Raw genomic sequence first — 14,107 nt, forward strand, 5'->3', positions numbered from 1 at the left:
AGTCTACTTTGTCTATTACAATCTATCATAGATAGACTGTGTTATTTTGTTATTATGTGCAAATATTTTTATGTTCATTTTCCTATATTTGAAAAGAGCCCAACACAAAATGGTTATTAATTATTAATCATTAGTTGTTTAATACAAAATATTTGCATTATATAATATCTACAAACCAAATCATAATTTTTAATCATTTTCTAGTTTGTAAATATTGAAATAAAATATTCAAAAGGAATTCATTATTATTAAATATAACATTAATCATATTTCAAATGATAAACTTATAGCACAACTTCACTTATAAATATTTTATGATTATTTATTTATTTTTATCTACTTTCTATTCACATCTTCAAAAAAACTAAGTCAAAATTTTAAAACTAAAACCCCTAATTAGAATGATTTCGTTTTTAGTTTTTTTTATTTTTGTAATGTATTTAATTTTGAAAACTCATAACCAAATAGACACAAAACTGAATTTATAGGTTAAACTTGTAATTTCACCTCAAGATAACCATGAGTGATGGACAAGCGCATACAATCACAGATGTAAATAGATAACAAGAATGACTATCAAATTCAGTATAGCTCAAATTCTCCGACCAAGAGGACACCTGTTGGAACTCCTTCATTCCCATTTGTAACTTTCACACAACAATTATAAATAATAAATATAATGATACTTTCATAACTAATTGCAAGTTTTATTTTTTTAAAAAAAATTAAAAAGAAAACTACATGGACTTCACAGCTAAAAAAACATCTAAGTATACTGTTTTTCTTTATTTTGGGACAAAACAAAAGGACGAAAGACTGAATCTCAATGGACCACGTACAATACATCAAGTATACTAATCTTGAACAAAGCCTAAAAACAAATCCTCCAATGTTTCACTTCCTACAAACGCCAAGGTATAGAACACACTAATAAATTAACAACCCCCCCCCCCCCCCACACACACACACACATACACAAAAAAAAAAAAAAAAAAAAAAAAAAAAAAAAAAAAAAAATCCCCCAATATTCAAAGCATAAAAGTCAACACTATTTATTACAAGTTGTAAAGAGAATTGATTCTGCATTAAACCACATTTAATTGCTAAAGTTTCGTTTTATAGACTTGTAGCATGCAGCAAAAAGACAGTTGAATTAAGATGGTGAAAAGATGGTTCAATTTGTCAATTGACTACAAAATCACAAATATCATCATAACTTTGTTTGTTCATTACCTGATAAGAGGAGAAAGGCTCCCCCTACCATTGAATCAAGTTTCTAACCAAAGTTTAGAGTTCAAGTGGTCGAAGAATAAGCCTTGTTTTATCCTTGGCAGTTTTCTTTTTCTTTTTCTTTAGAACAGAAAAAGGCCTGAGAAAGGATCTGTATAAGCGACTTAATGGGTCCTGCAGGCCTTCCATCTCATAGTGACCAAACCGCCAGTCTCTTTTGGCATAAGGCCGTTGAATAGGCTCATCCAGGCCTCCTGTAGCAAAAATTAATTGGGTCATTCCAATAGATAGCACTTTTAGGATTAATGATTAAATGTATAGCAACATTTTTAAAAAGAATTACAAATATAGCCAAAAATCTTCACTCTGTTTTTTGGACTTTTGGGGCTCTATTGCAATAGGTAGTCTTTTAGGATTATAATCTATCACTAATAGACTCTAGATCTAAATAATTTTGCTATGCATGTTCTTTTGCATTGTGTTATATCTGTTCATACTTTGGATTTAATTGCTATATTTGCAACCGTCCTAAATAAATAAAAATCACAGTGATACTTTCTAGTTTAGTAAACTGCAACTCCACAACTCACCTGCATACATCAAACCGTGTTTATTAACAGCCCGATAAAATGGTCGAGTCGTCTTCTGTTTAGCAGCTATGTGCAGATCATTCCATGCTTGTATACGATCTTCACGAGTAATTTTACCAGAGGTTACTATCTGTTTATGATAACCAAGTGTTCTAGATGTCAGGTAACAATTATTAGGAGTGGTAAAATTTTTCTTGGGAAGAAAAGAGGAAAATTATCTACTTTAGAGAATAGGTGGTATGATTGACGTGGTATTCGGGCTAGACCATTGGCACGATCAACTGCTACAAGTCCAAATTTAGGACCATAACCATCAGCCCACTCCCAGTTATCAGAGATAGTCCAAAACAAATAGCCAAGTACAGGAACACCCTACACGAAGGTAATAGGCTAATGTGATTCTGTAAACCGATTATATTTATTGAAATATAAACTAATTGTGTGACAATAAAACTGAACTCAGACAATACCTTGATGATGGCTGCGTATACAGCAAGCAAATGTTCAATCAAATATGGTCGACGGATCAAATCTGTTTCATCGGATACCCCATTTTCCGTGATTATAAATGGAATATTTAAATGTTTGTACCTTTCATGGTACTGAAGCAACATGCGATATAACCCATCAGGATACACCCCACGTCCAGATTCACTATACTCGTCTGACTCAACGAGTTTAAGTCCAGTCCCAGATACCACTTCCTGATTGATGGATGAACAATCTCAAGACATATGCTGATGCGTACAAAAGCATTACTCTACAAGTGAACTTGATATGAGAAGGAGAAAAAAGAAAGAAACCTGCCCGTAATAGTTTATGCCTATAAAATCAAGTTTGTCCGAAATGCTATCTACATATGGGAAAAGAGTCAAAGAGTTTGCCAACGTAACAGCAGCAACATCAAAAAAACCATATGGCCGCATGAAAGAGACATGGTGTGCAACTCCGACAATGGAACTTGATGAGTTACTGCAAAAGTAAAAACATGAAAAGTTCATAAATGTGGGAGAAGGGACTCTTCGAAGATAGAAAAGAGGACAGAATGAGATATGGGTTCCAATGTAATTCTGTCTCCAATTGTTATCTATGGCTAACGAAATTTTACTATCCTGCCACATTGATAAAGCAATTAGAAAGCTCTTTTCTAATCTCCAGTTTCGCAGTTAGGTAGGAGTGGTTGTCCCCCATCCAAAGCAAATATTGCCAATTTTCTTTAAGTATTTGTGTTATTGATTATTACATATGTGTGTGTGTGTGGAAAGCAATTGCAAATTTTTATAAGTAAACAAGACAAAGGTTGTCTTCCTATTCCACACGCTGTAGCTAGACCTAAAATGAAGTTCTTCCCACTGAATTGCTATTGCAACGAATTATGAAAACTGAATTTCTTGAGTGAAATATAAGTAAAAGGAAAGTATGTGCATAGGTGAGCATGAGTTTCTGGAGATATTTAGAGAATGCAGCAATACTCAAAATATTTCTACACACATTTCTCATAGTTTTTAAGAGTGAAATGGACCTTTTCTCATGAATATAGTCATAGGCCTTCAAGTGTGCAATGGTTATCCAATGCATTGCCTGTTGAAAAACACCAGTAGGCAGTGCGGAGGTGGCAACTTCAAGCATATCAGGATGACCTCCAGGCCAGGCACCAGCACAGTAGGTAAGCATACAGAAGACATGAGGCTCATTAAATGTCACCCAATAATCTACCATATCCAATGTGTTGTCGACCACTAGCCTGCAAAATAGGAGCCAATAGTATTGGATCCAACAGCAAAACAAAAGAACCCACGAGAGATAGTTGAATACACTCATCAACAAACAGATACACAGTATAAACCTAAACTTCACTCCATAAGCCTGCATCAACAAACGGCTTTTCTAGCAGCTACAAGGCATCTCGTAACTTTTCAATCAGCAAAAAAACCATCATAACTTTTCTAGTAACTGCAAGGCATCAATGCATTGGTGTCAAAACACAATCCAAAAGATAATCATGCCCTAAAGATGGAATCTAGTGGAATCACCATCCATATACAAATACTAACCAACTGAACTGCAAGGACAAAAATTCTGTTTGCCTTTCCTGACAGAGTTCCAATACCATCTTTACAATTCAATATCGTTGAAACTGAAACATCCTTATCTTGTATACTTTTCTCAAATTTGAAACCTATAAGGCTATAACTTTTCAACGTCCTATTCTCCAAATCTTTTGATCATATTGAATTCATGGTCATTCAACTAAACCATATAGTTGAATAAATTTTTATTCCTAGTCCTACGTATGGCATATATGCAGCTACATGATACATAGCGCAGACAACAATTACATGCAATAAATAATAGAGAAGGCAGGTAAAAGCACCACCGGAAGGAATATGGTTACAAACCTAGTGAATTCCAAGAAATAATCGACGGTTTTTTCGAGTTTCCATCCTCCATAATCCCCAGCCCATGGGGGCAGGGAATGATGAAACAGTGTAAGCATCACTTTCATGCCATATGAACGAACCCTGTTGATGATCCACTTATACCGCTCCAATGCTGCATAATTAACCTGAAAGGTAACATCATGAAACTGACTTGGATCATGTGACATCAATTAAAAACTTGTCCAAATATAATCTTTAGTACATTGTCATTTATGAAACAAGAGTAGGTCATTTAATGTGCCTCACAAAACAATTCAACATCGACTAATTAATTGTATTATTCCCAAGTAACGGTAAATACCTGTGAGTAAAGTTATGGAAGAGTATTTGTGTATTGCAGTCTCTCAATAAAAGGGATGAGGGCAAATCAAATGTCTAGCTAGGACAACAAATAAAATTGAACTTACGGTAGCTTTAAGCCCATCAACTGGTTCTTGAGTCATGATTCTAGACCAATCTATTCCCATTCGAAACACACTGCTCCCAGTATTTTTAGCCAGCTGCAGCTCTGTATCAGGATCAGACCAAAACCTAAGTCTCTCTTCTCTGAAATAAGCCCAAATAACTCATTCATCATTCAGAAAGCCAAAAATAACGTTTTGCATTTATTTAACAATCAATCGTAAGCTATCAAGATATGTTTGATCATGACATTGATTTACAAGCGTCAAGACAACAGGCTAAAGGATTCGCGCTTACGGGTGAGGAACATTGTGCCATGCAGCTACGTTATGATGGCATTCATCACTTGGTACATCCTCTTCTTCTTCTCCTACATACTTCTTAAAACCTCTAATCATGGCTTCCATAGCTATCTTAAGAGGCTTTCCTTTATCAGTTTCCTTTTTAAAATATGCAGCCTGCTGAGACCCACCATCACCAGCAGCAGACCCCATCAAAGCAACTGCTGGCTGCATGCCCTGTTGCAATTCCGATGTATCACATGGGTGTTCTTCAGCGAACTGAAGCCAAGCATCATTGAGGCGATCCTCAACATGGGCAGGGGCAGTGGCGAGGCCAAAGAAGAACTCACGTCCCCCCTCTATGAGAAATCACAAACAGGCAGAAACAGAAAATCAAAGAGCTACAATGAGTATTCAGACACACCAACTGTAATTACACAGTAAATCTCGAACCCTATAAACATACTTCGAAGTAGAACCAAACAACTGATAATTCCTTGCTAAAAAAGCAAAATAACACCACAAAACAAGAAGACGCCTCAGAAATGAAGACTTCACTAATCACTCGACACTCAAGGCACATAATAATCATAAAATTCTAGGGCTGTTGATTGAAAAAACAAAAGAAGTCGTGCGGAACTCAATTTACATGGAAAGTTGCGAGTGGAAGAGAAGAGAGATACCGATAAGAGTGAAGTCGGCGAGAACATCAGAGGACTCATCGATGGGGGAACGGAATGCGCGGAGATTCTTTCTCCGGTAGCGGGAGAAGGAGAAGGCATTGGCGGCGACGGTGAGAGTAACCAAAACGCCGGCTAACTTGGTGGCAGAAACAAAGAGAGCCACCAGCGTCATCAGAAGCCTGTGAATGTAATGGGAGTATGGGACCAATGGCGATAACTTATGGAAGAATTTGATAGCTGCTTCTGTTATGTTCTATCCACGTGTCACTACCAAATAGGCTCGTGATTAAAACGCGCCGATTTTTAATTTCAGTCGCAGTGCTATGAGTCGTTGGTCCAGTGTAATTGTTGGATTTTTCTTCCTTGTTTCTAATTAATCTGTATTTGAATTATCAATTTAGTTTATAAACTTTCAGATTTACGAATATATGATTTTTTAACTTTTTAAAATTATCAAGTAGTTTTTTAGATTTTTAATTTTGTATCAAAATTTTTTTGATAAATTTATAAATTTTTAAAATTTATTAATCTTTAGAAAATTATTTCAAATAGTAAAATTGTTGAAAATATTTACAAAACATAATAAAATTTTAGAACTATCAATGATAGATATTGATAGACTTCTATCAGTGTTCATCAATGTCACTAGTAGATAATGATAGAAGTCTATCAATATCTACCAGCATCTATCATTGATGCTTTTAAATTTTTGTTATATTTTGGTTAATTTTTCTATATTTAAAAACGGTCTTTAATCTTTTATGTATAAGTTTAATTTTTTACCTAATTAAATCATAAACTTTCATGTATATATTATTTAAATAAGTGAACTTTAAAATTTTTAAAAGTTCATAAAATAAATTTGAAATTGTATGGACCAAGCAAACACAAACGTCAAAGTTCATTTAAATTTAGGAAATTTTCACATATAGAAAAATGTCAAACTATTTATAAAAATAGCAAAAAAAAAACAATGATAGATAGACTTCAATTAGTATCTATCCGATAGTATCAATGATAGGTTTTTACCAGTTTTTATCAAATACTGATAAGCTTCTATCAATCTCTATCATAAAAGATTAAATTTTGTTATTTTGTGTAAATAGTTTTCTTATTTTTCTATTTTTGAAAATCCCTTACCGTTATTGACTTTCGATTTTAACATATTGTTTCAATTTCTACCTTTAAGTTTATAAAGACAGTAACTTTGTACTAAAAAATGTACATAAACTTACTAGTTGATTGATATACAAAAATAATTATTAAAAATTTAGAGTAAAAATTGATTTCACGCTAAGTTGGAAAAGAATTTCGGTTTCCTTTGTCATTAGATAGTAAAAAAATAAAATAAAACTAATTTAATTTTAAAAAATTGTCACGTAACATTTTTTTTTTTTTTTTTTAACTGTGTTGTCTGTAAAAAAAAGATGGCTGCACCAAAATTCTTTTTTTTTTCTTTTGTTCACCTTTTCGTGCTTTTTGAGGGGTTGTTTATATTTCGTCTAGAACTCTCCTACTTCTGTTTTTTCTTCTTTAGGTTTTGTTTTATTTGCAACTTTATATAAAATATAAAAATACAGTTTTTATAATTGTCATTCACATTTCTATTTTGTCCATTTATTTAGTGAGGATATATTTACAGGATGTTTTCTTTGATACTTTTTTCTATTCAAAACTATAATAAGTTTGATGTCTAACTTTTCAAATTTGAAATTAAATTATGTGAAACAATTCGAGGATGGTCTATTAATCTTTTCTTCTAACGTCTCTCTCAAATGAACATTTAGGAAGGCACAAAGTTTGCCCCATACAAAGAGAACATAAGCATAGGACAAATCACGAAGAGATCAACAAGTTGGTGTTGATTTCAACATGTTTTCATTGTGGCATGGAAGATTAATTGTCAAGTTAATTTGATGACCAAGCTTTTGGCTTGTAACGTTGGAAATGCGACCAAAATCTCACATTAGTTAGATAAGGAGAGGATCGTGAGTATATAAATAAAGATAACTATCTTCATTAGTATGATGCCTTTTGGAGTGAAACCAAAAATAAAGTCACGAGGGTTGATGCCCAAAATATACAATATCCACTATAAGAAATTTGACCATTTTCGAAGGTCACAACCTTCGAGAAAACATTCAATAGACCTTCGATACATCTTTTTTTCAAAGGTTATCTCAACCTTTGAAAAGTGTCGAAATAGAACCCGTCGAAAAAACATTTTCAAAGGTTTACTAACCTTTGAAAAGTATTATTTCTCAAAGGTTGATTAACCTTCGAAAATTATTATTTTTAAAAAGTCATATATCTTTGATAATTGTCAAATTATTTGTCGATAATTATCTATATTATCAAGTGGTCTTTCTCAAAAGCTTTCATTCACTACTACAAAATTGGGCTTTAATGTCGGTTTAAAACTGACATTATAGGGGTACAATGTCGGTTGAAAATCGATATTGAAGATCGTGTTATAGAAGGTCTTCAATGTCGGTTGGCTTTAATGTCAGTTTTAAACCGACATTATAGATGACCAAGATTTCAATGTCAATTATCTTCAATGTCAGTTTTCAACCGAAAATGAATACTCAACCAACATTGAACATTATCTTCAATGTCGATTTTTTACCTACTTTTTGTTAGTTATTGCCTAATATTAAATGAATGTATCGTTTTGTCATTGAATTAATATACATATATATGTATATTTTGCTTAGATACGTGCAAATCAATAATCTCTTTTTTTTACCTATACATATACAAAATTAAATCTTAATTGTTTTTATACATTAAGATCTCAACAAACACAAAAATTTAAATCTCAATATTGCTCACAAGGTATGAGTAAAAACTTGAATTAAGAATATGGTACAATTCCAAACTAGGATTTAGACCAAAACCATTATAAATCAAACCTTCTAAAGAGAGATATTTGTGAACCTTCCATTCAAAGTCCTAATAAATCAGTAAATGATCCTTTTTTTTTTTTTTTTAACATCTTATCCAAGGCATCAAATCAAAACAGAATACGTTTAGTGCAATTGACCAAAAGGCAATTACTTGGTTAAACACACACTCATGCATAAAAATCAATGTAGTTGTATGGAGTGAACAAACCTATTGTGTACACTTATGGAATTGCAGCATGTCTATTACACCAACATGAGCCAATCCACAACCAAAAAGATTGGGTCCCTACCAAAGAAAGACATTCAATACCTCACCAAAAACTCAGTTTGATATTAGATATGTGTCTGTGAAATAAAACTTAGAAATAACCTTAGACCTGATTATTACGAGCTTCAATGAGAAGCCCCTTCATTGCTTCCACATTCAATACACAATTGTAGAAGAGCAATTATAGAAAGATAACATAAACACACACAAAACTAAATAAGGATTCTTAACAGCCTCAATGCACTAGCAGGTAACAATCAGTCCATTGAATAAGAAAAAGGAAAAAGGGGGCAGCAGGGCTATATGATAATCTCATTTAAACACAAGCTCCATCACTTTATTTTGGACGGTCTAAAGCCCAGATTAAATTTCCATACTATTCCTGATAACAAAAACTAATTAAAACACGCACATACAATTGTGAAACTAAACGACTATGCAAAAATTAACATCATTCTTAACTTGATTCAACAATTCATTGAATATTAATATTGTTAATCCAGCATTCAACAATGTAGATAGTTTCAAGAAGTAAACGGTCCATCTGTATAAAGTGGTTATAGATTCATCTTAAGAATTTACTTACAATTTGTCCAATTCAAAGCCTTGGCTTCTAAAGACGAACAAGTGGAATCCAAATCATCAGCCCCCTATTATGATGAGAAAAGTAAAGATGAAAAAGACAACCTTTTAATGCTTGTCCATTAATGCTTGTCCTATCACAATAGAAATAGGTCCCACAATCTAAAAATCACTCCCACTAGTAGAAACAATATTTCTTTCCCTCGAGACTTATTTTCTAAATCTAAATCTGTTAGTACATGTCATATGTCCATGTTCTGTTGCTTCCCTAGTTGTATATAAGCTTGCACTACAAAGTAAAATAAGGTGAATGCTAAATCTTTTATACAGGAATTCAACTCTATCCACAAAGCCAACTTTTCTTCTAACTTAAAATCAAATCTATAAAAGTATGAGGATGTCGCAATTGGAAACTAAGAAATCAATATATTTGAATAATCAAAGTCGCATCTTCTCAAATGAGGACCTAGACCTCCATCCAATGAAGTATTATTTTCACATAATAGAGAAGACACTACAATGTAGATTAAGGTGAATTGCTTAGGTAGTTTTTGTGCACTTTTTTGTGCACCTCCAATTTCTATAATGCAGAATAATGCAAGTCATAAACACACAAAGTAGATTGAGGTGAATTGCTTAGGCAATTTTTGTGCACTTTTTTATTACACCCAATTTAAAACGATTCACCTATTTATATTAATAAAGTAAACAGGTACATAAGCAAATCAAAATGTCCCCATCATATTAATCAAAATGTAAGTCACCTCAAGGCATCAAACAATCTAAAATCCATGCACACAAAATCTTCAATCTTAAAACCCCATTTGAATCCCCTCCAGATCAAAGGCTAGCAATTTTGAGAACCCACAAAAGAAAATTCTCTAAGTTCAAGAAGTAACGATCTAGGTCGATTTGTTGAGTATTAAAGAGAAAATCCAATAACCCACATTAGATTAGCATTATAGAAACTGGAGGTGCAGATAGGTAGAGTATACAGAAGGAACGAAAAAGAAAAGACTTAAAAACACACCAGAAAACCCATAAACTAAAATTGAGGCGAATTTCGGAGACTTAGGATTTTGATCAGCAAGGAAAATCAAAAAGCTGCTAGAAAAAAACATGACATTTGTCAAAGTCATTTATGTCGAAAACAAAATAATTTGTGATGAAAGATTTACAAGTACATACTTGAGCCTTTAAATCATCAAGATTCAAGAATAATGAGAAGAACAAGATTGTTTCACCCAACTTCCGAATTGAGGGAAGAACTACTATCCTCACTTCAACATATAATACAAAATATTCAGTTAAGAATGATACAAGAATACAAGACATTTGAAACATAGATTGAGGTCAATACAATCCTTAAACAAGGGATATTCCATTATTACATTTTCATCATATCAATGGCAGATGAAAATGCATCAGAATTAATATGGGAAAGGTACCTTTAGGGAAGAAATTACATGAGAGATTCATAAGAATAACAACATTGGTCTCACTTTGTAGACAACTCCATAGCCTCTAGCACCTATTTTGCTTGATGGATGAAAATTCCTAGTTGCTGACCTCAAGGAATTGTAAGAAAAGATGTATACATTTTTTGTAACAATAATCCCTAACCAAATACAAACAGCAAATCATTTCAGATTATCGGAAATTATGGAAACACCCTTCTTCTCTTTTTTTTGGTTTTTTATATTTATCGAGAAACTCTATCTTTAACAAAGAAGCCTACAGGGAAAAAAAATAACTTTCATGAACAACAAACAACATAATAAATCATTATCAATGAAGCCGTAGGGCTGTCAAAACCTCTAAAGTCTAAATGAAAAATTTTTCCCCCCAATTTCCCTTTGAGAGAGGGGAAAAAAATAGAAATCAAGCTTAATTTCAGATGAACACATGTTCAAATTCAACAAACATCACAGATAGAAATCTTCTAAGTTTTTTTTCTGCTGAATCAGTTCGTCAAAATCCATATGAACCGAAATAAGGGCAACCCCAGAAAAGAACTCTCCAAGAAACTGAAATCTTTTTAAAACAGAATAAAAAAACATACCAGAAACTCCAAGATCATAGCCAAAGAGAGAGCCATCAAGAGCTACAAGGACTTTGCCATGAAGATACATCTGCAACAAGATCTCGTAGTTGATCTATTAGAAGCTTGATACGCAAATTCTTAACTACAAGTTCCTTCATGAAATCTAAGCCTAAAAATTGTAACAGGTTGTAATTCAATGAAAGTCTTGAATTCACAAAAGTCTTGAAGGAAAAAATAAACTACTAACATGAATTCACAAGCTGAAGATATAATAAAGTACCTTTTATGATATTAGAGAGGTGTTGCTCCAACTTATCATTTCAGATTGGTCTGCAAGCGAACCACTCGTACCCGATTACAAGATTTTCCAAAACCTCTAATGAACGTATATCTTTTTCGAAGGTTTTTTATAACCTCCGGTAAAACATGGTCGAAATAGATCAATTTTCTTGTAGTGATCATACAATTGTGGAAGATATTTGGAGGGTCGTTGTCCCTATCAAGTGGTGTTAGAGTCATGCCTTTAACTTAGTCGTGTCAATAGAATCCTCAAGTGTTGAACAAAGATATATAGTGGAGCTTTGGAAGTAGTCTTCGTGGTTGAACTCTATTGGATAGGCGATGTGCGCGGGTGAAGAGGAGCTAGTCTAGATAGGAGTTACATGGATGGATGACTATTTGAGGGGAGGCTCAATGGTTCATTATTCAAGAGGAGGATCATGAGTATATAAGTGAGGATAACTATCTCTATTGGTATGAGGTTTTTGGTTTGAAATAAAAAGCAAAGTCATGAGGGTTCATACCCAAAGTGGACAATATTATATCACTCTTGAGATAGTTGGAAGGTCGTTGTCCCTATAAAAAAGATGGTCGGGAACAGAAGAATGTGATATCTTTAATTAGTTGACATATCATAAAAAGGAATAATTTGATGTAGTCTGTTTAGAGAAAGTTATTAGACGTACTACTAAGATACAAAGTACCCTTTTTAGATGCATAAGAAAAGTGTGTGTTAGTGATAATTTTCAACGAAAAAAATGGTATTCATTCGGCCTTGTTTTTCATCTCACAATATGTTTAGGGGAAAATTGAACCTACGATTTTGAGTTTGATTACGAGCACTTATCAACTGAACTTTTGTTTATTTTGACATGCGGTCATATTTTATGTGTATTAAACAATAAATAAACATAATCTTTTAAAATAAATAAATAAACGGACAGAAATGACAACAAAAATGATTATGATTTATTTATTTATTTGAAGTAGGGATAGAGGGACAAAACCGGAATAAACCTGCAAATTTAAGAACTAAAATACACTTGAATTTTTTAACCAAAATAAGATTCAAATCCTTATTATATATAAATTTAAATTTAAGTTATAACAAATAAGAGAAGACATAACTAAAGCAAGTTTAATTTAGTCGTAATGGACATGTACTCATTTTCTTTGAAATCGGAGGTTCAAATCTATATACTCTCTCATAATTTGTTGTCTTTAAAAATGCGATGTTATAAAAAAACAAACAAACAAAAGTTGAGAAAGAAAAGTACCATAAATATTAAAGAAATTTCAAGTATATATTCATATGTCAATATTAGCCTAAATCAAACATATGGTTACCTGAAATGTCAAACGTCTATTATCTTTAGTTTAAAGTACCAAAAGATTATTGATTATTTAAACTACCAAATAACCACATTCTTTAAAAGCAATTCAACCAAGAGAAACTATTATTTCAATCAAGTATCAAATTTGATTAAATGTTATTCGCATAAGGTTTTCGAAAAAACGTCTTTCGTGGAGTTGTAGATTTGAAATCTTGAAAAAATGTTTATATCTTCAAGATTTCTTTACAAGTTAGGGATTCCTCTTATTTGTAAAAAAGAAAAAAGAAAAAAAAAATCTAGGCTCTCTGGATAGCAAAATTTTTTAACCCTTCAAATAAAAGAGAATTCTATTTATAGAGTTTTCTGGTGAGCTTTGTGACCTTGAGCTTCGTTGGTCCATAGACTTGGCCCTTGAAATTTAGTCCAAATATTAATATAAAATTGAACCAAATTAATGTCATGCAATCCTACGGTCACGATGAAAACACATTACATCATAAAAAAAATTCAATTTATGTCTTCAATTTGAATTTGGGACACATGTCATTTGATGATTTGTAATTTCATCAGTAATTTAAGAAATGACATAGTTATTTGTGGTTGATCCAAAATTTTTCATTCAACAAATATGGCTATTTTTTAGCATGAGTTCAACTACGACCGAGAATGAATAAAAACCCTAACCACTCAACAAATAGCATTTATCTATTTAAACAAAGTGAAATTGTATATCTTCATCGATTGGGATATCCTCGAATCGACGGTAAGAATTGAATATTCACTCAGTAATCCCTCAATAGTAAACTTTTGGAGAAAAAAAAATATTGCTATATTTTGTATTGGTTGAGAAATTAAGTATGTTAAGTTTAGGAATATGTTAAGATAGTTACATATTTTTATTACAATTAACTTTAGGAATATGACATATTTGTATTTAAGGGTTATGGAATATAACCCTTAAATTTAGGAATATGTTAAAATAGTTACAATTAACCATTTTTGTTCTTGGTTTTCAAAACAGTTATGTTTCCATCTTTTTCATCTGGTGTTGGTTCTTTCTTATC

The 14,107-nt window shown here is 32.3% G+C and overlaps 1 protein-coding gene and 1 long non-coding RNA gene across 2 annotated transcripts; both read right to left on the reverse strand.

Annotated features, from left to right (window-relative positions):
- Positions 1–1,095: 1,095 nt before the first annotated feature.
- Positions 1,096–5,824, reverse strand: LOC120092431 (beta-glucosidase-like SFR2, chloroplastic). The gene is made up of 10 exons (XM_039050518.1): positions 5,628–5,824; positions 4,961–5,303; positions 4,669–4,807; positions 4,220–4,386; positions 3,343–3,564; positions 2,624–2,792; positions 2,291–2,524; positions 2,043–2,192; positions 1,821–1,950; positions 1,096–1,484 (listed from the first exon to the last, which is right to left on the reverse strand). Exons 1-10 carry the CDS (start codon positions 5,797–5,799, stop codon positions 1,288–1,290), a joined length of 1,923 nt encoding a protein of 640 aa, XP_038906446.1. The 5' UTR covers positions 5,800–5,824; the 3' UTR covers positions 1,096–1,287.
- Positions 5,825–10,584: 4,760 nt separating this feature from the next.
- LOC120068401 lies at positions 10,585–11,799 on the reverse strand. Its single transcript, XR_005479196.1, has 3 exons — positions 11,711–11,799; positions 11,449–11,518; positions 10,585–11,004 (listed from the first exon to the last, which is right to left on the reverse strand). It is a non-coding gene; the product is annotated as an uncharacterized LOC120068401 (long non-coding RNA).
- Between the last annotated feature and the right edge of the window lie 2,308 nt (positions 11,800–14,107).

The sequence above is a fragment of the Benincasa hispida genome, chromosome 12, assembly GCF_009727055.1.
Source record: "Benincasa hispida cultivar B227 chromosome 12, ASM972705v1, whole genome shotgun sequence".
NCBI classification, from domain to species: Eukaryota; Viridiplantae; Streptophyta; class Magnoliopsida; order Cucurbitales; family Cucurbitaceae; genus Benincasa; species Benincasa hispida.

What these genes read in the sequence shown, in the direction of transcription:
- LOC120092431 (XM_039050518.1), bottom strand. Translation starts at nt 5,799, where the DNA reads ATGACGCTGGTGGCTCTCTTTGTTTCTGCCACCAAGTTAGCCGGCGTT. An exon ending in TTGATGGGCTTAAAGCTACC is followed by an intron (nt 4,387 to 4,668) that starts GTAAGTTCAATT and finishes GTTACCTTTCAG; the next exon opens with GTTAATTATGCAGCATTGGA. An exon ending in ACACGGTTTGATGTATGCAG is followed by an intron (nt 1,485 to 1,820) that starts GTGAGTTGTGGA and finishes TTTTTGCTACAG; the next exon opens with GAGGCCTGGATGAGCCTATT.